The sequence below is a fragment of the Polyodon spathula genome, chromosome 19 (assembly GCF_017654505.1).
Source record: "Polyodon spathula isolate WHYD16114869_AA chromosome 19, ASM1765450v1, whole genome shotgun sequence".
In the NCBI taxonomy this organism is placed as follows: domain Eukaryota; kingdom Metazoa; phylum Chordata; class Actinopteri; order Acipenseriformes; family Polyodontidae; genus Polyodon; species Polyodon spathula.
This window is the reverse complement of record NC_054552.1, coordinates 841,895-861,902: the sequence shown is the minus strand read 5'-3', so window position 1 is coordinate 861,902 and position 20,008 is coordinate 841,895. Positions and strand designations below refer to the sequence as shown.

The window sequence follows — 20,008 nt, the reverse complement described above, 5'->3', positions numbered from 1 at the left end:
TTTAAAATCCTCCTCAGTTACAACATTCTGCCAGTCAGTGGCACCGTGTCTAAATTAAACATTCCAACGAAAGAAAACAAAGTGAATGGGAGAGGTTAAATGGGATGAAATATTAGCCACATTGCAATAATAAGACTTCATTCAAACATAAACTATGAATGCGTAGCCTTGTTGGGGTCGGACTGGGTGATGGATGCTGGAGATTAATCTTTAGCGGCTGTTTCAGAGCTGTGCTGGGGTCTCGGAAGCTACTTTTTCCAGGGCTTGTAGAAGTCAGATGCTCTCCATTGAAAGCATGCTGGTGTTTCTCCTGTAGAAGTACAGTATATCGTGCTGGTCCTTCACAGATCACAGACAAAGGAGTCCACAGAGTTCTATATACATTAGAAACCCTTAGAGGCAGTTATCTGTTTTTCTTCTGTTCTTTTTGCTATTATAAAAGAGAATGACTAGAGTACAAGCTTTGTATAAGAAAATGTATAATCTACAAAATACAAAAAAATATATCCAGTAGTCTGAGCACAAAAAGTAATAAAATAAGAGGAAAAAAAAGAAAAAACCTCTCAGACGCTGATATCGGCAAAGTCCTCTTTCTTAAATCCTTTCTGTAAAACAAAAGAAACCTTAGTGTAAGTAAAGGAAGGGATGTGTGCATGCAACTCTTGAATGGTGTAGCAGAGAACCAGGATTAGTGGGGTCACTCATAACAATAATGTTGCATATCGCTCTCTTTTTTATTACTCTTCTAGAAAACTTCTTAAATTCTGGGGGTGGGTGGGGTGGGGTATGTGGTTGGGAGACGACATCAAACTGATAACTGGTTTCTCCCAGAAGCACTTTAGGGAAACGCCCTGTCAATTATAACAACCAAAAAATACCTCTCTCCTTTTTCAGCATTTCAAAACATCTATAAAACCCTGTGAGACACAGCTGGGGCATGTTTCGTTGTTGTTGAAACTCGCTCTGCTAATCAGATGTTTCGTTGGCAGCGAGCCTTCCCTTAGCCCTGTGAAAAACTGCAACACAGAGGGGGCAGAGAGAGGGAGGGAGAGGAAGACAGAAGGAGTGAGAGAGAGGGGGCAAGGAGGGGTGTGAGCCAGCGAGGGAGGGTCCCTCCTTGATTCCAATCCCTTGGTGAGACCATGCCCCCAGGGTCCTGCTTCCTGAAAATTCCATCTACGTAATCAGAAACAAAGCTCTGAGCTTGGGTAGACCCCGTCTCCACGGCAACCGAGCACCCGAAAACACTTCAAGCCGCTCATTGAGGGGCCCCATTGTTCGTGTAGTATTACACAGGGCTCCCCCCACACACGCACTCACCAAACGTAACAACATTGAAGAAACTAAGCCAAGTAAGGCTTTTGTAAATGATGTGCTACTGTATGATGAGACAAGCTTGCAGGGCACAGCGGCCTCTTCTCATTCCTAGACTTCTTCTTATGCTGTTTGCACAACACTGCACTGTTAACAGGAGCTCCCTCCACTACCTGCACCACTTTTCATCTACAATAAAGACCTTCAAAAAAGAAAAAGGAGGGGCTTGGTACAGCGATGCTATCACTAGTGGCAATCTCAGATAAGGAAACTGATTATTAAAAATTTGGTTGGCACACCTTAAAACAAACAATGTCTTTGTTTCAGCGAGGTGACTAAGTTTTAGAAATACACTCCATGGCTACTACACCCTAACCATAACTACATGGTTACTACACCCAAGAGGGAGAGGGAGGGACAGTGGAAGAGGAAGAGGGAGGGTGTCTGCTTACCAATTTGTAGTCGCGGTGCAGTTTGTTGTAGGTGTACATGTTTCCCAGAACAGTCGCGGCTGCCTTAGCTGCCTTCTCTCTGGAGGAACTGAGAGACAAAGAAGAGGGTAAAAAAAATTAGGAGGAGAAGAGCAGGACTATGTATAAGGAGCTAATGTCTCAAAAGGTGCACATTTCCAAACCCTTGGTTTTGGTTCCTTGTCTGTAGTATTTGAATCTGTTTGAACTGATTCCCGGGACAGGAAACCCTAGTTTCAGCCCATTTGGAGGAAATTAAAACAGACCACTGGACAATGCAGGTTTTAGATAGGCTCTCTGTCTGCATTGAAGCTAGTCGGATGAGGCAGGACTGAGGCAAGGGAAAGGCTGCCCTGTGCTTCGCGTCCAATGTGTGCTGGAGTGCTTGTGGAATCGGATCAGGGATCTTTCCTTGTGTTTTGTCACACCTGCTCCGGTTGTTCTTGATCGGCACGAGTTTCTGCAGCCCGTCGAAGAAGGCAATGTCCCGGGCCGCCACCGAGCTGCCCATCACCAGGTTGTTGAGAACGCCGCAGATGTTGATGATGACCTCACTGGAGAGTTCCGCCTGGCTGCTGTCACTAGGCAACTTGACTAGCAAGTTTTTCACTACCTTCGTTGCTAGGGAGGAGAGAGAACAAAAAAAAAAAAACTTTAGTTGTATGGTATATTTTTTTGGGTGGGGTTGGTGGATTCTGAAGCTGGTCACTTGTTTCATTCCCCTGGTTTCGGACTCACCCATGTCGTCTTTGTTGCGGGCGTAGCGAGACAGGTTGCGTAAGAAGCCGGTCAGCGAGCGCAGCTCCTGTTCGTTGCTTGTTCTTAGATTGTCCAGGATGGTCGGCAGGATCCTTTCCTGTTCCATGGCTACCCGACTCAGCACTGAGGCCCACTAGCAAAACAACACACACAGTATTACTTCTATTGTTAGAACTCATATTACTGTAATATTATTGGTTTAACAAAACATGCATAAAATACACACACACACACACACACACACACACACACACACACACACACACACACACACACACACACACACACAGACAGAGGCATACACCCAAGCACACACAGACTCATTTGCAAACAGAGACACACAAAGACAAACAGACACACACACACATGCACAGACGCTAACAATGACACACACTGACACGGACAGCCCCGCCCCGCTCTCGTACCCTCCTGTCCCCAGCTGTGATGTTCTGCAGTGCCCCGGCAGCTGCCTCGCGTGTGCTGCTGTTGATCTCGCAGCGCTGCAGGACTCTGTTGTACACACCCACGATCTGGGGGTGCCACAGCCACTCCATGCCCTTAGGGTCCTTGGCCACCTCAGAGAACGTCAGCTGGTCATTCATCTGGTTCTGAAGGGAGAGAAGCCACAGAGGGGTCAGATTACATGCTTAAAACCATTCAATACCCCTTTAGATATTTTGCATTGGCTTCTTCGTCAGAACCGTCTGGAACCATTAAACGAAAGCAAATTGTTTAAAAAAGTTCAGTTGTTTCCAGTCTGTGGTTGCAGGCCTGTCCCAAGCACTGCCATGTTCTTGCCCCATATGCGAGTCTCACATAGTAAAAGCAGAAAAGTGTAATAAAGCACAGTGAAAGCGTGGTAAAGAATAGGCAAGCATTGTAAAGCACATAGAGGTACGATAAAGCATATTATAAAACATGGCAAACCAGGGTAAACTACAGTAAATGCAGAGAAAAAATACAGTGGTAAACTGTTCTAAGGGACCAGGCAGCGTGGTGTCCGTTACCTGTTTGGTTTTCCTGCTCTGGGGGGTGAAGCAGCCCATGACGTCACCCGGCTCCTCGTCCTGTCCGCGGGACGGTCCCTCCAGCTGCATGGATGCCAAGGGTGGGATCTCCGTGTAGAGCTGAAAAGAGAGATTGCGCAGGATGCACACCGTGTTCTCCACGCCCTGAGAGAGAGAGAGAGAGAGAGAGGGGGGATCTAATCACATGTGCCAGCAACACTGTAAAGCTTCACCACCCAGACTAAACAATTTTAATGTTACGAAGAAAACTAAAGGTTTAATGGTGCAGGCATCAAGAGTGCCATTATAGCACCTATGGCAGCATTCAAATAATTAACTATCAACTTGCTTCTTGGTTATTTTATAATATCCATGCTGTTGTTGTTTTTTTGCTTTCTTTTCCAGAAACAAAAGAGGATTTACTTGGCCTCTAGTACTCTAACTGCAAGCTTCATTCAAAACAGCTGACAGCAAATCATTAGCTTATGAAAAATGACAGCAGTGCAAGACTGCCAAAACCTATGCGAGTGTAGAGATTGAATCCATCAGATTTTTGCCAGTGCTAGGGGACATTATTTTTCATTCAAACATGTTGTATATGTAATGCCTCTGCGCTGCCAGTTTCAATGTAATCATATTGGATGAGAGTTTGAAACTAAGTGTATGCACGCTCTCCCTTAGATTTCTTAAAGATAAAAAATGTGTACAGAAATGTTTTTCTGAGAATAGTGGCGCTGCTTGTGTTCCTAAAGTTTCTCACTGAAGGAGCAGACAAACCCCTCCACCTCCTCAGGCCTCACCTTGTCCTCTGCCTTGCCATTCTCCACAGAGCACTGGGTGTAGCTGATCAGGGAGTCCACCAGCCCCCTGCACTCCCGCATCTGCTGACGAACCTTCTCGTTTACTGAGCTCAAGTTTCTGGGGGGAAGGAGAGGGATGGGGACACCACTGTTATCATCCAGAACTTCAAGCCAAAGCACCCAGAGGAACATTAGCAGGATGTAGCCTGATGACTCAACTATAATTAACAAGCAATAAGAGGATAAGATTACTCTGTTACTCTTACTAATTAGAGGTAAGGACATATTTTTGCACAATATCTGTAACTACACAATTATATCAATAAAGGGCAAGGTTTAAGGTTTGGGTTAAGGATGTGATTATTGTTAGGGTTAGGGTTATATTGTGTAAAAAGATGTAACTGTGCATAATAACATTGTAATTTTGTGTAAGTATGTGTATTTACTATATAACTACTATTAGAGTCACTTCATGTAATTTACTATGCTTTCACTGCGCTGTATTACACAACTGCTATGATTTTACTATGGGGACACTACCAGGGACCAGTGAAACATTGAGAGGTTGCAGATGATATGCAGTGTGAGGGGCTACCTGAGGCAGCCGGTGGTGTTGTAGAAGATCTCAGACTCAGAGGGACTCTGCTGAATGTTGGACTGAGACAGGGGCACCAGGACACGCTCAGTCAGCTCAGGCAGGGTCTCGCTGGCCAGCTTGTCCTTCAGATTGTCCTTGGAGGACAGATTCCAGAGGATCCCTGTGAAAACAAACAGGTCAACACAGAGCTCCATGGACACACTGCCAAGGAAAACACTGGGCAGCAGTGATAGCACAGGCAGCTTACAAAGCTCTAGCTCTGCACCACCACAGCAGACACACAGAGGCACCTTCAATAAGCAGACGCACACATGTCTCTCTCAGGACTCAGAGGCAATCCGAGCTGCACTGCTGCTGGCAACCTAATGACCTGGATTTTGTGGGCAACTATTACCTGTGCAGAGTCAATTTACGTGTCATATTACTCTGTGTGTAAAGGAATTGCAATTTTGAATTCTTACTGTGGAGACGATATTTTAATGTGTCGTTCTGCAAAGCCTGTAGGTTATATAGGTTGTCTCACATCCCGAGAAATGTTTTATTATGATGATGATGATGATGATGATGATGATGAAGAAGAAGAAGAAGAAGAAGAAGAAGAAGAAGAAGAAGAAGAAGAAGAAACACAACTCTGCTCCAGTTTGGTTTGACCACAGGTTCACAATTTGATCACTGCACAGGAAGGAGTGTCTGAATACCTGTCTCAACTGTGATCTAACTTACAGAGTTCAGCCAGGACGCACTGCTAGAAATTCCGAAACTCAAACCATCCCCCAGAGGCTCCGTGCTTCTTTCTGCACATCAGGGTGTCTCTCAACAATAAAAGCTCCCTGACCGCCACTGCAAGCATTTCTGCTTCCTTTGCACAGCAGTAACTTGACTCTTTCAAATGCCGCTGAACTGGTTGCTAGCAAGGAATGTGAATTGGGACACACATTTAGGCCTGTCTGTATTAGCAACAAGGGCACATTTTGCTGAAGGGAAAATCTTTAATATTACTCTGGCATTACACGCCTTTTATAATGTTGCACTTGTTTTATTTCTATAAGACTAACTAGGGACAGAGTCTGCCCTCCCCGCTTGCTGTTTATTGCATGGTTAACAGCAGTAGAAACATTAGAAACAGTAGAAACATTATTAGTGAAAGCACAGTAAACAATGTCAGCTTCAAAGGCTCTCCAGACAGTAATAAGAGGCTTGAGGATGCAGAGCAGGTGCTCCTCTTGTAGGTATGTATTAGGAGCATGGAGAGTTGTTCAGGCTTGTACCGAGCACACAGCAGACTCTATGGGTGTGCTATCCACACACATGCAATAAAAGACAGGAACTGGGTGCCTCGGGGATTTGCAATGGAATGGTCCAGTCAATTCTTGCACTGGAGATGCAAAAGAGATTCCTGTCTGCAGGTCCCCTAATGCTATCCATAGTCAAAGAATGGGTTCAGCAAGATAAATACATTAGAGGAAAGGGTTCAGAAAGAAGCAATATGTGTGTGGCATTGCTAAGCTAAGTGAGTGCACAGCAATTTTAGCTCCTGATAAATACCGGTATCAAACAAAGACAGAGCACTGAGATTCCGCTCTGTAGGATAATGTGTTTACAACCCGGCATCAACAGTTAGAATTTTCATATGCAATGTTTGCCAGGTATCCATAATGTTCTTGTGCAGCAAGTCATTGGGCTCACGCAGGGTGGGTGTGGGTACGGTGCGGTTTGGGTGTGGGTGTGGGTGTGGTGTGGGTACGGTGCGGTGTGGGTGTGGGTGTGGGTGTGGTGTGGGTATGGTGCGGTGTGGGTGTGGGTGTGGTGGGTGCGTCTGCCAGTTACCTGTGACGTTCTTGCGCAGCTCGTCGTCGGGCTCACGCAGGGCCTCTATGAGCTGTGGGATGCCGCTCTCCTCGATGAGCACTGTCTTGTTCTGCATGTTGTCGTAGATGAGGTTGCGCATGGCCCCCGTGGCGTAGCGCTGCACCTCCTGGTTCGGGCAGTTGAACAGCTTCACCAGCCGTGGGATTGCCTTCAGGGAGCGTGCCTGCACACATAAACACACACGCTGCATTCACACAGGGGCCATTTCTGTGTGCCTAGACACAACACAGCCGTGGAAATGAAAAACATCTCAAGGGCAACTTGAAACTTCTCTCTCAGTTCTGCTGAGTCTTAAATCTAGAAAAAGCATAAGCTATCTAACAATAGAAGCTCCAAATTTGTCTCTAACTTGTGAGTTTATTTGACGTGGTGGAGTGGTAAGAGTTAGGGGGATTTCACTACACAACAGCATACAGAGAGACCTGAACTAAGCAATTCCCACTCGCCCTTTACCTGATTTTTGGCCTCAGTGCTGTTATAACATACATGCTGGATGTACGCAGCGCCTAAAACTTGCAGTGCTGGGTCAGAGGCAGCCAGACATTCAACAGCAGAGTGCATGTCAATATCATTGAAGCTGAGAGAGAGAGAGAGAGAGAGAGAGAGAGAGAGAGAGAGAGAGAGAGAGAGAGAGAGAGAGAGAGAGAGAGAGAGATATTAGCATCGATCTTACATCACCACACTTTACACTTCTGTGCACTAAATGTGGGAAAGGATTTGGCAATTATGCTACAAGGTCCACAGAGCAGCTGTCTCAGCCTTGCTGTTTTGCAGAAAAGCCTGAAAATGCATGATCTAGTGCTTTGTCTACAGGGAGGGATCTCAGCCAACCAAATCCTCACGCACACCCGGAAAAAAAAACTAAAAGAAAAAGAAGACACTCACCCGTCACTCATTTTCTCTCCGACACTGATGTGCTCCTGCCCATCGAAGATGTCCTTTCCCTTTGTCATGCTCTTCAGACTCACAGTGGACATGGCCCTGGAAATCGGCAGACTGCCATATTCCATAACCACTTTCTGCTGTTGTATGGTGCTGCTCCCGGAAACAGAGCCCAAGCTCATTCTGTTTTGCCGGCTAGCGTTCTGGTTCAGACGACTCAGGGTTCGCATGGCCGGACCTCGGGGCTTCATGCTGTTCTGGTACAGCTGCTCCTCCATCTGCCAGTCCCCACTCCTGCTGGTCAGGCTCCCGTTGATCGTCCTCCCCGTGGTGCCCATCGCACTGACCCCGGCGTTGCTGGACACCATCTGGACCTGGGCGTGCCCATAGCCGTCTCCCCCGAAGCAATGGTCGGAGATCATGCTGCCCTCCCCGTCGTCCACCCAAGGCTGGGTCTGAGGGGGCAAGTTGTTCACTCGCATGGAGCGCATGGACATGGTGTCGGATTCTTGCGCGGCCCTGCTCACGCTGCGCATGGTGGACTGGCTGGTCTGGTAGCCGTAGCCCATGTCATCACTCCCTCGACTGTAGACGATGTTGCTCCCGCCTCCTCCTTCTCCTCCTCCTCCTCTACCTCCCAGGCTCATCTTCCTGTTGGGACTGATTTCCACAGCCGAGCGTGAGCTCCAACCACCGGACCGGGCTGTGCCGTACTGAGACACCTGCGGCCCCTGCGAAGCACATCACACATCCTCAAACAAGATCCACATAGCAACTTCCAACACCCCAGCTAGTGCATACTGGTGAAGGTATTGATCGTTGTCTCTTTGTCTATGTTTCTTATGAGTTTGAACCTTAATAATGATATACACATCACTGGCATTGATCAGGGTAACTATCCGATTCCCTTAAAATAGTAATAATCATCTGTAGTATATTAAGTTTGAAAACAAGTCTCAAAAGCTTACAGCTGCAAAGTTACAATGTTACAAAGTTACAAAGTTACAATGTCACAAAGTTACAATGTCACAAAGTTACTGTGTTCTAAGCTATTTTGCATTAAATTCAATCTAGTTTCTATGTATGTAACCTTGGTCCGGATCACCAATAATTAAATGCAACCAATAAACCAGTAGAGCTTAGCATCACTTAGAACTACAATGTTCTCATGCATTGGCGCCATTGCTCTACTACAATTAAGAAATGTAAGCAAGAAAACACTTGCTGTAGATACAGATGCGCAAAAACATATCACCCAGGATACATTAACAAAACACATATTATTAAGACTGTCTGTTCACTACATGTATAGACACCATCTGTACCAACCCAGGTATGTTTCAGATGTCCTTCTATTCAAGCTCTGGCCCTCCAGGCAGGTATGTAAAGTAGCTGGATGTTTTTGTGAAAAAAACACCTGAGAATGTCCTCCTTTTATTAACCTGTACTGCTACATTGTGCATGCGTGTGATAGAAGCAATGCCGAAAGTGTTCCTTTTTATTGTATGACAAGCTTATTGCCCCACTAAATACAGCATGACGTCATTGGAGCCAAAACCTTGTTAATGGCAACTCCTTTCCTTTTATAAATACTTGGGAACTCCAGAGGCGTTGAACCATACACACAACTAATTGTATACTCACTGCGTCTTTCCTCTCCATGGAGTACATGTGAGACTTGGAGCTGAATGCAGGGTTTACTGTGGCATACTTCATTTCAGAAGACATTCTGTATTCTGTGGGGAGGGAGAGAGCAGAGGGTTGCAGATTGAGCTGCAAAAAGACAGGCAGCATTTACAGAGATCAGCAGAGTCTGTACAGCACATCACCCCAAAAAGGAGACCTCTGTGTGATCTCTGAGGTCATGAAAATAACTGTCTATCATTGTGTTTAAGGGGCAGCAATGCAGCTGCAGTGAAAACATTATTATAAAAACATTTGGAGTTTTTTCTTAATGTTAACCTAACAGTTTTTGGTATTTTACTGATTGAATCAAACATATACGTTTTAACTTTATGTAATTTTTTTGCAGAGAAAAGACCATGCATGTTTCTGTTTTCAGTTTGTTGAGCTTACAAATGCACTAAATGTACTTTTCCCTGCCTTAAGATGTACAAATCTGTAGCTGTAAACAAGGGGAGAATGGGGAGAGCAATTAAATACTGTTACATATTTTGTTACAAATTGATGTTTTTTTTTTAAATACCTTTAAACATCTTAAGTCTCCTTTTTTCTCCACAAGTACAGCTTCTCCTGCCATCTTCGAGGTCGGGCTTGCGAGATATGTGAAGCACACTATCAATCACATACTTGTTATGTGTTTCACATATTACTCATACCTCTAAGAAGTCCTAGGGGTACAGTTCAATACGTTGAGCTATACATTTTTTTAAAGTTCAACTTCAGACAAAGATAAATAAACACCATACTGCAGTGCTGGCCTATGCCCATATTAACGTATGACTGTCCCAGGCATGAATGTTTGACCTGCATCCGAATTTAGCTTGGATGCGGAGGTCAGCACCACAGCTCCTATCTGAATAATGGCCCGTGATGGACAGGAACTGTGCTTAACATCCCAATCAATCCACCAGCACATTGCTCAACTCTGGGATCTGACTCTATGTAGAATTCCTCCAACTGAACCAACATCCAGTCTACTCTCAGAGGCCTGATGTCTCTCTACAGACCAGGCAAGGCCTGAGGTAGCTTTCTTAGCTTCTGAGATCTGACAAAAATTGGTAAGCAAGGCAACGAAATCCAGTGCGTTTCAATTGCAGACTTCAAATCACAACAGAGGGATTTGTTTCTGCAATTAAACCCTGTACAAGATGTTAAGTGAAAACCAAGACAAAGACCTTCACAAACAAAGAAACCACTGTGCAATGAAGCAGATTTGTTTTTCTTAATCAACGTTTTAAACTATGGAATGGCTGTTATTTGGGTATAAAGGTCCAGTTGGAAGATTTCTATACAGCTGCCTTTGGTGTGGAATGGGAATTTCCAGAGCTGACAAAGCAATCCCTGTCCTGGCACCGAAGTGTTAATTGCGGTATTTGTTTGCCACTCCCAATATTGAACTTACAAAAAACAAGTACAGTAAGACGCAGCCTCAGTAGTTCTCTGCTCATTAAATGGGTTGCATTATGGAAACTCAAACATCAGTTTGCTGCATTTTGACTGTACTTGCCTCTACTTGAAACTACAGATTGTCCAACGATCATCCATTAGGCAGCCCTGGCATATCATAGTGCATGTACTTACAGGTTATATGAGTGTCTGTGAAAACCCTGGACAGATAGAATAAAGACAGCAGTAATGGGAAGTGTGTTAATTATCAGGTAATGTAAACTGCCCCTAACCACTTGCAATGCTGATGGTGCAAGTTCTGAATTTCTATAGCCCTGTTGCTTTAGATGTGCTGCCCGGTTCCCTCTGCAATAAGAGGACATTAAACCGATGTAGCATTGCCTTTCAGAGCAGGCTGATTTCATGCACAATCCAACACAGACAGCATGGTTTAAAGGTGTGTTGAAAACCAAATTTTTTTTAGGTTTGTTTGATATTCCAAGGGAACAAACAAAAGCTTACCAGAAGAGCCATGCTGTTCATTTATTTTTTAAACAGCTATGAAGATGTGGTCACAATATCCTTACTACTGACTCCCTCTTTTGCACCCCTACCTCACTCAAACCAGCACCCCTGTCCCGCCCACAAAAGAAAAAAAATGTAAAATGCACGCGGGCAGATTTTTGAACCTGCTGTTACTTTGATTCAATCTAAAACCTAAACACTAATTCATTAGCTAATGTGTTTCAAACACACAAGACAGCCATTGTGCTATAGAGAGGGGGAGAATGTTACAGAGGGACTGGGGCAGGAGAACCAACAGGTATTACAGGGCAAGGGGAGAGAGGAAGACTCCAACGGAAGACCACACCCTCTCCACCCGGCCACACCCACTCCTAGAAGAAGACCACACCCTCTCCACCTGGCCACACCCACTCTCTGATGAAGACCACACCCTCTCCATCTTGCCACACCCACTCCCTGAAGACTCAAAAGGAGCAATCAATTCCTCTATAGACATAGACCACAGAGAGCCTTTCCAAAATTATGAAAAATTGTGGGATGATTACAAAATATACAGATTGTGATATCAGTATTTAATCCTATTTTTCCTTTTTTTAAGCAATGTTTAATTGTATATAAGTCTTAAAGAGTATTCAGATAATTCTGCTTGTTCTCATAATAACAACAATAATAAATACATGAACTAAAACAGATTAATAGTTACTAAAGAGGACAAATAAACCCTATTTAAAATGCATCTTATTCTACCAATGTGAAGCAACCAGTTCCAAATCCTCTCTCAAGCTCTGTGTACAAACAGAACCCTTTCTTTATCATCTAGCAGATATGCTACTGTTTTCTCACATACCCTTTAATCCCTGAAATTAGGCTTGTGTGTGTTTGTCATCCCTCCCCCTCATGGTATTACCAACAGGCCAAGTTTTATTATTAACAACTGTTGAATTTTACCCTTAAGCTTTTGTCCTCGAGCAAAATTTGCTAAATGCTTTGCTCTGAATGAAAAGAAAACAACTAAGATTAGGTGTGCAAAGGTTGTGTTAAATAAACATAAGCAGATAAATTGAGTATTAGCTAGTTTGTATGCAAATCGCACGGGCTCAAGAGTTATTTTATTTAAGTCTTTTTTTAAATAATAAAAGTTGTATTATTGATAATATTTCCCTAGGCTGATGTTGACTTGCATTTGAAAACAGTCTAGAATGGTTTAATGAATATAAAACTTTATTAGTAAAAACAAACTATTCTTTAAATGACTCATATGAGTCCAAGCTTTTGGACCGACAGTAAAGTTACAAACACAGCCCCTTACACTTATGTGCTTGACATTTCTTGTGTCTTAACCTCAAGAGCATTGCTTTCTCTCCCGCTCACAGGCAAAAGCCATTCAAGTTTACAGCTAAATAATCAGGTGTAGTGAACTCACCTGAAACGATGAATCATTTTCTGCAGGGTTGAGTTTCTTTTATAACAACAACCAGAAGTGGGAAATTAAGGAACTAAGAATGAAAACACTGCCCACATGACATGAAAATCCATGCAATAGCATTTTCCAATCAATCACGTTATCAGTATGTGATATTCGCACATTATTTAGGTCGTTGGAGTAAGGGATAAGACACCCTAGTGCCCTGGTAAATGTACGCCAACAACAACTTTTAATATAGCTGTCTTTCAAAAAAAAAAAACATTCTCTAGTGATGCAGGATATCAGAGACCAGATCTCACAGATACTGAGCTACCCAGGAGACCAAAGTGGTGGTTTTGAATCTGCTGGGTCTCAAAAGAAGGGGAAATCTTGTTAATTAGGCTCTTACTGTATACTGCTGGTAATAACAGCAATGCCTATGATGGCACCATAGCCATAGCATTGCACAGCAGCTGGCTGTTGTGTTGCTTGACTTTACACTTTTGTTCCCTGGTTGCTGCGACCTTAAAGACTACTGCATCACATGGACTGATTGTACCTGCTCGTACCCACTTTCCCAGGTATAGGCTTGCCTTTTGTTAATCTATTTGAATTAGAAAAATGAACAACTGATAAAACAGATTTTAGCAAACTAAACAAGTGTTCATAACATATTCCCAGCCACTTATAGGTATTGGCATAATGAAAAACAGAATCATCCGCACTATATAACATGTGCATGGATGGGAAGGATTTTGGTTGTTTAAAAATGTTGCCCACTGTATATACCCCACGACAAAGACATGCCTCACCAGAAGGGAATAATAAATAATCTTAGCCAGTATCCCTTATTAAGTTAATTCACATGAATGTGCTTGCTGTACCCTTGTGCAGTAAGCAGACAAGCTAATCAAACCCATTGCAGTGTTGTTGCCATTTCTCCTTATTCTTCTTGGTGCCCTAGTTTGTTTTGTTTTGTTTTTTGTTTTTGTTTTTTTGGGGGGGGGGGGTTACACTAAAACAGAAATAGGTACAATGCTGGAAAATATTCTGCATGTTGCATACGTTCAAATATTGCAATGACGCGGGAGTTATCCAGTTTAACAATGTGCAAAGCCTGCAATTAACAACAGCTCAGATACAGCGTGGTCTTGTTTTAATTGTGCGCTAAAAGGCTGGAAAAAGCTTTTTGGACACGCTGCGAACCGTGTGACCTAATGGGTCCTTGTTGTATGTGTCACGGGTATGGCAGGTTCCAGACAGGAATCTTTTTCGACAGCCTGCAGGTCTGTTTAAATGGTGAAGCTCCACACTATCAATGCTGCTAATACTGTGCTCCCTCTATCCCTCTCTCAACGTCCTGTAATACTAAAGTCCTGTCTCTTTTATCCAATGCATCATATTTTACAACACTTGATAACCCCACTTTTATTAGTTTCGGTAACCTATAGTGATTGGGTTGAGTGGTCCCGATTATGAGCTAAGAAGCCAAGCGAGGTTCTAAGAACACTGACCCCCCGGCATTCTATATAGAGCCCTAATGCAAGTCAGGGAGGTTCCGATTGCAAAGCGCTTTCTTACAGGTTTCTCTTTATGGTTTGCGTATTTGCAGGTGTAGCCAAGCTCTCAGTGAAGGCAGTAATGGGACAAACTGCTATGCAATGGGAATCTTATTTTCAAGTGTTCCATTATTGTTGAGTCCTCACAGTATACTCTGTTCACTACATATACCTCTGATTAGAACTGCACACAGCTATTATTAACGGCATTCAAAAAGAACCACAATGGTACAGATGGCAAACTTTTTTGTTCATTAATTTACTGTGCCCGTGTACCAAACCGCTGAACAGAATAACTGGTTAATAGAATCAATCGCATAGTGTGGAAAACACGTTTACTTTTTTATTCAATTCCACGTGTGTGTAGCAGTAAGTCATAGCGTAGCGCCAGACTCTTACCTGAAGACGCGCTGGCGTTGCCATTAGCCCTCGGTGTGGCGGCCGAGTTGTGCGCTTTGCTTTGGATCATCCTCATTCGCACTTGTTCCTGCACACGCTGGCTTTTTGCGATCTGGTCGTAGCCGCTGGCCCCGTGTCCGAGATGGATCTCGGAGGGCAGCGCATAGCTGGATACAGATGTATTGCGCTGGAGAGCAGACAGAAATACGCCGTCATGCACGGTACTCATGATGGCGGGATAACTTCTCTATAGCAGAAACTCTTTCCAGAAACCTAAAACCACAAGTCCAATTCTTACAAAAGACGGAAATCTAATGCAAAAAAACCCCCTCATATACAGGGTCCCGAACTGTCACACAATTCAAGTTTGAGCACAGAATTAGTTATATATATGCCGTGTCAATAGTCACTCGAAGCTGTGGTCTGTTTCTTTGCTGGGATCTGAGGACCTTTTATTTATTTTTTTTTTTTTGTTGCTATGGTTGTCCGATAATTGCTGTACTTCGTCGATATCTAGATCTGACTGAACACATCCTGGTATTCTTCGGAGCACTGATCTGAAATGAGGTGGAGCTGCGGTGATGTCATTTCACTGGACCACCTTAAGCAGGTGAGTTGCCAGGGCAGACACGGAAACCCCCCGCGCCACGCCCCCTTCTATGGTGCTCTTTTGCACAGACCTATTTCTTAAGGTGGACTGTTCATGTTACTCCAGTCCCAAAGGTCTCGATGCATTTTACCATTGCCACTTGTCCATTGGTATTGACCTCAGTGACTCACTGCATCGACTGGCTGGCTGCCTGCAATGCTGCAACATTCGCTGTACCTGTGCGCGACTCCTTGGCACAATACAGCACGGTGCATGCTTTCACATACTGGAACGTATATGCAAATGTTATTCATAGCCCATTATTCGAGACTGCTGTAGACAAACTGACTGATAGAACCAACCCGTTTTTTTATTTTTTTATTTTGCTTAACCTGTGAATTCGCAATGCCTCATTCACACCATTTGCATGATTTTTAAGAATTATAAGAGGCTGTTTCTAAGAAAAACAACAAAATAACAAACTGAACGCAAAGTAATTAATCCCTACCCTCCTAATCTGGTTTGTGACTGCCTCACAATGGTTTGCGTCCAATCCGCTTGAGTCAGAGAACACAGAAACACAGTGTGCTTTTGTACTTGACGGTAACGCGGGTGTTCAGTTTATGATTTTTCACTGCTTGTGTCAAACTCAAACACATAAAGCACACACAAGCAGCTTGGAAAATCACAGAAAAACACGGGAAGGTTTGTAAAAAACACGGTTAAACACTTTAAATGCACAGCATAAACACGAGGAAGAAAAATTGCAGAAATGCTGAGCAAATTGACCATGGTAAAACTTTAAAACTGAGTCAAGCAGACAAGCGTTTCGACTGGAGCCTTCTTCAACGATCAATGATCCAGTTCTGGGGATCACAAAGGCTCTGTTTCAAATGGAACCATCATCAAACAATGTGGGTTAACTACATTGACTTCCTTCTGGCATTCTTGCTTGGGATGCTACCTGCAGATGCTTGTGCAGTGTGAGCGCATATTGAATCTTTCTGCAGCTAGGCGAAACAGAAAGGCAAAGGATGTTTTTTTTTTATTTTTTAGATTGCATTGTGCTTTGTGCTTGAAGCTTTCATCCTTTTATTGAAACCTCTCTTTTTCCTTTTTCTTTGAAGTATTTATTCTGGAACAGGAGCAACCTTTATATAGCACACTGCATGCTTACCTGTGGAAATGTTGGGCGTTGCCAGACTGGCAAGAAGCAGGGCTGGGTGTGTCCGCAGACTGTGCCAAAGTATAGCAATTAAAACAAAAAGGTGGACTTTTCATTATCATTAGCTTTACATCTTACTAATCAGAATGAGCAGTATAATAACCTTCTCATCTCCCAGTGGCATAAACAGACTCCCACAGATTCCCTGGCTTATTTGTTTTTTGATGTTCACTTTATTTTCACTTTGATGCAGGTTTCAAATAAAGAACTTAGCAAAACAGTAGCTTGTTGAGAATTTTGTTCTGCTAACGAGAGCCAAGAAAGAAAAAAAATGTTGGCCTTTTTTCAGTCACATCTCGGAGAGAAAGAGAGAGCAGTTACCACACCTGGGAATACAGTCATAAAACTCAGTAAAAAAGTCAATGTGTGGCCGCGTCCTTTTTTTATGTATGGTGTATGCCTGTGTTGCCATTGTGTTGAAGAAGACTTTGTGTTTGTATAAATAAAAGATCAAGTTGAATCCTTCCACACACAGAGATCTTGGCTTTTCAGAGCTTGCAGTTTGCAGACGCCCTTCTTAACAAAAGGGCTGAAGCAGCATCACTGAAAGGCTGGGGTCATGGGATTATCTTCTGGGGATTTATACAGTAGACAGTTCAGGGAGAGACGATCTCAGATCGCTATTGCAACAATGCAGAGGGCTTATCATGCAACCTCTCATGAGCAGAACCCGTTTGAAGAAAGAATGATCACGACTTCCGTAATGTGATGTCCATCCTCTGATGCTGCACTTGGTTAACAGAACAGCTCTTCTGAAGTTGTGCTGAGTTTCAACTCCAGGCTAGTCTAGTGGGCACTGGTTTCACTTCAGTTTAACTGCAGCGGTTTTTGATAGGGGTGCACAGAGAAGGTCCAGGATTCATACACTCAGCGGAGAAACGAGAACATGCAGAGCCGAGCCACTCTCAATAATGAGCTCACTAAATCATATTAATAATATATTGAACCTGAACATGGAGCAAACACAGCGTTTGTAATAAATAATGCAACTCTTCAAGGCAGTGAACAGAGTTAGCATTCATATTCGTACAGAGTGGTGCATGCGCATTAGCATCGCCCTTCATTCACAATGAAAGTTCTCCCAATCTGATAGTGTTGATCGATCTCCAAAGCCATTGCAATGCCAGATTCATTTTAATACACCAACCATTCACTGTGTCTTAGTGAGCTGAGTTTTGAAATGAGTGGGGGTCCCATAGACTAGCGAATGTTCCACACACTATAACCACCTCACAGTCATTGCACCCACATGGTAGGCACTTTATTTAGGCAATACAGCAAAACCCCTCATCTGCAGGATTGTAATTGAGTTACCCTGTGCATAACAAGCAAACAGAAATCCACTTTCTTTTTATATAATACTATTATACTTTTTATATTAATACTATAGTATATTTAAAGATATTCCATGATTGTATTATATGAAACACTTTATATATTAGCTTCCTCTTTTAAAACAAACTTAATGAACATAAAAAAATAGCAAGGAACAATGAGCACGAGAGAGAGAGAGCAAGAGAGAGAGAGCAAGAGAGAGAGAGAGCAAGAGAGAGAGAAAGAGAGAGAGCAAGAGAGAGAGAGAGAGAGCAAGAGAAAGAGAGAAAGTAACATATAAAAGTTTATGTTACCATGAATGCAAGCTGACTTCAGAAGACTTGATGCTGTTCTCAAAACAAAAGGTCCAGCAGAGCAGATAGTTAGTTTTTGGTTTGTCTGGTTTGATGAGCTTTGCAGCTGTGGGAATGAATTTAAACACTGGGATCCACACCCTTAAACAGTTTCAGTCATGAGCTGCACCTTTGCTGAAATAGCAAAGTTATGTTTAAGAAGGTGTTCCCATAAACCCTGGGGGTGGGGATGGCATTCACAGCTCTTCTTTTTTTTGGGGGGGGGAGTTACCCTCTGACAAATGTTGACTTTTTTTTTAACGGAAACTATGTTATGTTTATTAAAGGACAATTCGCCTCTAATCACAGCCTCTGTCTTTGTGTCTTTGTTTGGTCCTCCTCCTCCCCTGCCTCCACTTTTCAGCACACTTTGTCCAGAGTGTTTGTCACTGCCTGCAGGCCATAGCTGTCACACTCATACATCACAGTAACATCAATCAAGTGCCACTCGCCCTGCTGCTGGTTATAACTGCTAATAATCATAGAATACACTTCAGCACCACATGGCAAAGGTGGTCTAGAGGGCTACTGATCCTGCCACTGGCTAACTGTCATTAATCAATAAACATTACATCACAGTCAGGCAGTACACGGGGCGTGGGAACATGGCCTGAGTGCCACTTGTCCTGCTCGCTGGCAATAGCTGTCATCAAGCATAATCATTCATATCACAGTCAGCCAGCACACGGGCCGCTTTAGCACATCAATGGACAAGGCCACGGGCCAAAAAGTATAGAAGTCTCGGTTCTCTGCCAAACGCAATAAGGAATCAGTCAAATCAATCTTTGGTGGATGTCTCCTTTCTGTTTTGGTAGCTTATTTCTCTGGAGCTCAGAAGCAGACTGGAGTCGGGGGTTTTGAGGGAGAAGATGCCTCCAGACCACACAAACAGATGCTGGCTTGGATTCCCGCTCAAGAGGGTTTTAAACCTTTTTAAGAAGAGATTGAATTAAAAATGTGGAACTGGCTCCTAGGAACAATTATTTTAAATGTGAAAAGAGTCACAGGGATGGACAAAATGACCATGAACAGTCAGCAGGACAACGTGGCGAGTCAGCAAGGTGTTTTAGAATTGAGGGAAAGGTGACTATTGCTCACTGAGGCCACATCTATATCAAACATGAAGAGGAATTCAGGTCCAGACTCAGAGCTTTATTTTCACCTCTTTGTAATCATGTTTCATTTGAAGTTATTTATAAATCCCAATAAAAAAAAGAAGTTCAATAAATTAAGTTATAAATGATAATCAAGATAGCAGCACGCAGTTAATATTTTTAAATGTTGCTATTTTTACCTTATATTGCGGCCAGTTTTGCCAACTGATAGCAGTCTGCTAAATTCAGTTGAATTAAAGAAAAAAGTGAATTGAAAAAAAAGACAAAGCTTTAATCTTGTAATCATCTAGTTTGGCTAGTTTTCTCCAAACTGTCTCGCTCTGTGTTGGCATCTTGTTTTGTGAAACCAGCCTCTGTTTTTCAGAAGTGTCTTTAAAGAATGAAACCTTATGGGTGCTTGCCTTGAGCATAGATACTTACCTGATCTGGGAGAGTGGGTAAGGCTGGCAGAGTTCAAAGGTCACATTGTCACATGATTTTAATGGAAAAGGGGTTCTCCAGACAATCTCAAAGCAAGTTGAAAGCCAGGTAAAGACAGATTCAGAGAAACATGGAACAACAGAACCAGAACCATTCAGATTGATGAAACAGCAAAAATGATTAAAAAAATAAAACACAATTTAACAAATAAAAAATATAATACAATTTAAAGCTACTCACCCTTTAAGAAGGAGAATGAAACATTAGACATTAATAGGTTATTGGTTTTCAAAGGAGGGAGGTGCACTTCTTCAGCAGAATATGAATATGAATAAA

General features: G+C 43.1%; 1 protein-coding gene across 3 annotated transcripts in view; it reads right to left on the bottom strand.

The window, feature by feature from the left end:
• The window catches only part of LOC121294594 (plakophilin-3-like), a 20,119-nt gene extending 1,877 nt beyond the window's left edge, over positions 1–18,242 (bottom strand). The window contains exons 1-14 of one of the 3 annotated variants that reach the window (XM_041218457.1): positions 18,099–18,242; positions 14,657–14,843; positions 9,344–9,435; positions 7,703–8,430; positions 7,271–7,394; positions 6,776–6,980; positions 4,946–5,108; positions 4,351–4,468; positions 3,551–3,715; positions 2,969–3,151; positions 2,523–2,676; positions 2,213–2,405; positions 1,767–1,854; positions 1–605 (exon numbers count right to left, since the gene is read on the bottom strand). The exon at positions 1–605 is cut by the window's left edge and continues 1,877 nt beyond it. In XM_041218457.1, coding sequence (XP_041074391.1) covers positions 564–605; positions 1,767–1,854; positions 2,213–2,405; positions 2,523–2,676; positions 2,969–3,151; positions 3,551–3,715; positions 4,351–4,468; positions 4,946–5,108; positions 6,776–6,980; positions 7,271–7,394; positions 7,703–8,430; positions 9,344–9,435; positions 14,657–14,843; positions 18,099–18,101 — 2,445 coding nt within the window. In that variant the 5' untranslated portion in view covers positions 18,102–18,242 and the 3' untranslated portion in view covers positions 1–563. Of the gene's footprint in view, positions 606–1,766; positions 1,855–2,212; positions 2,406–2,522; positions 2,677–2,968; positions 3,152–3,550; positions 3,716–4,350; positions 4,469–4,945; positions 5,109–6,775; positions 6,981–7,270; positions 7,395–7,702; positions 8,431–9,343; positions 9,436–14,656; positions 15,688–18,098 lie in introns of those variants that run through there. The other 2 variants (XM_041218459.1, XM_041218456.1) reach the window with 2 other exon arrangements.
• Between the last annotated feature and the right edge of the window lie 1,766 nt (positions 18,243–20,008).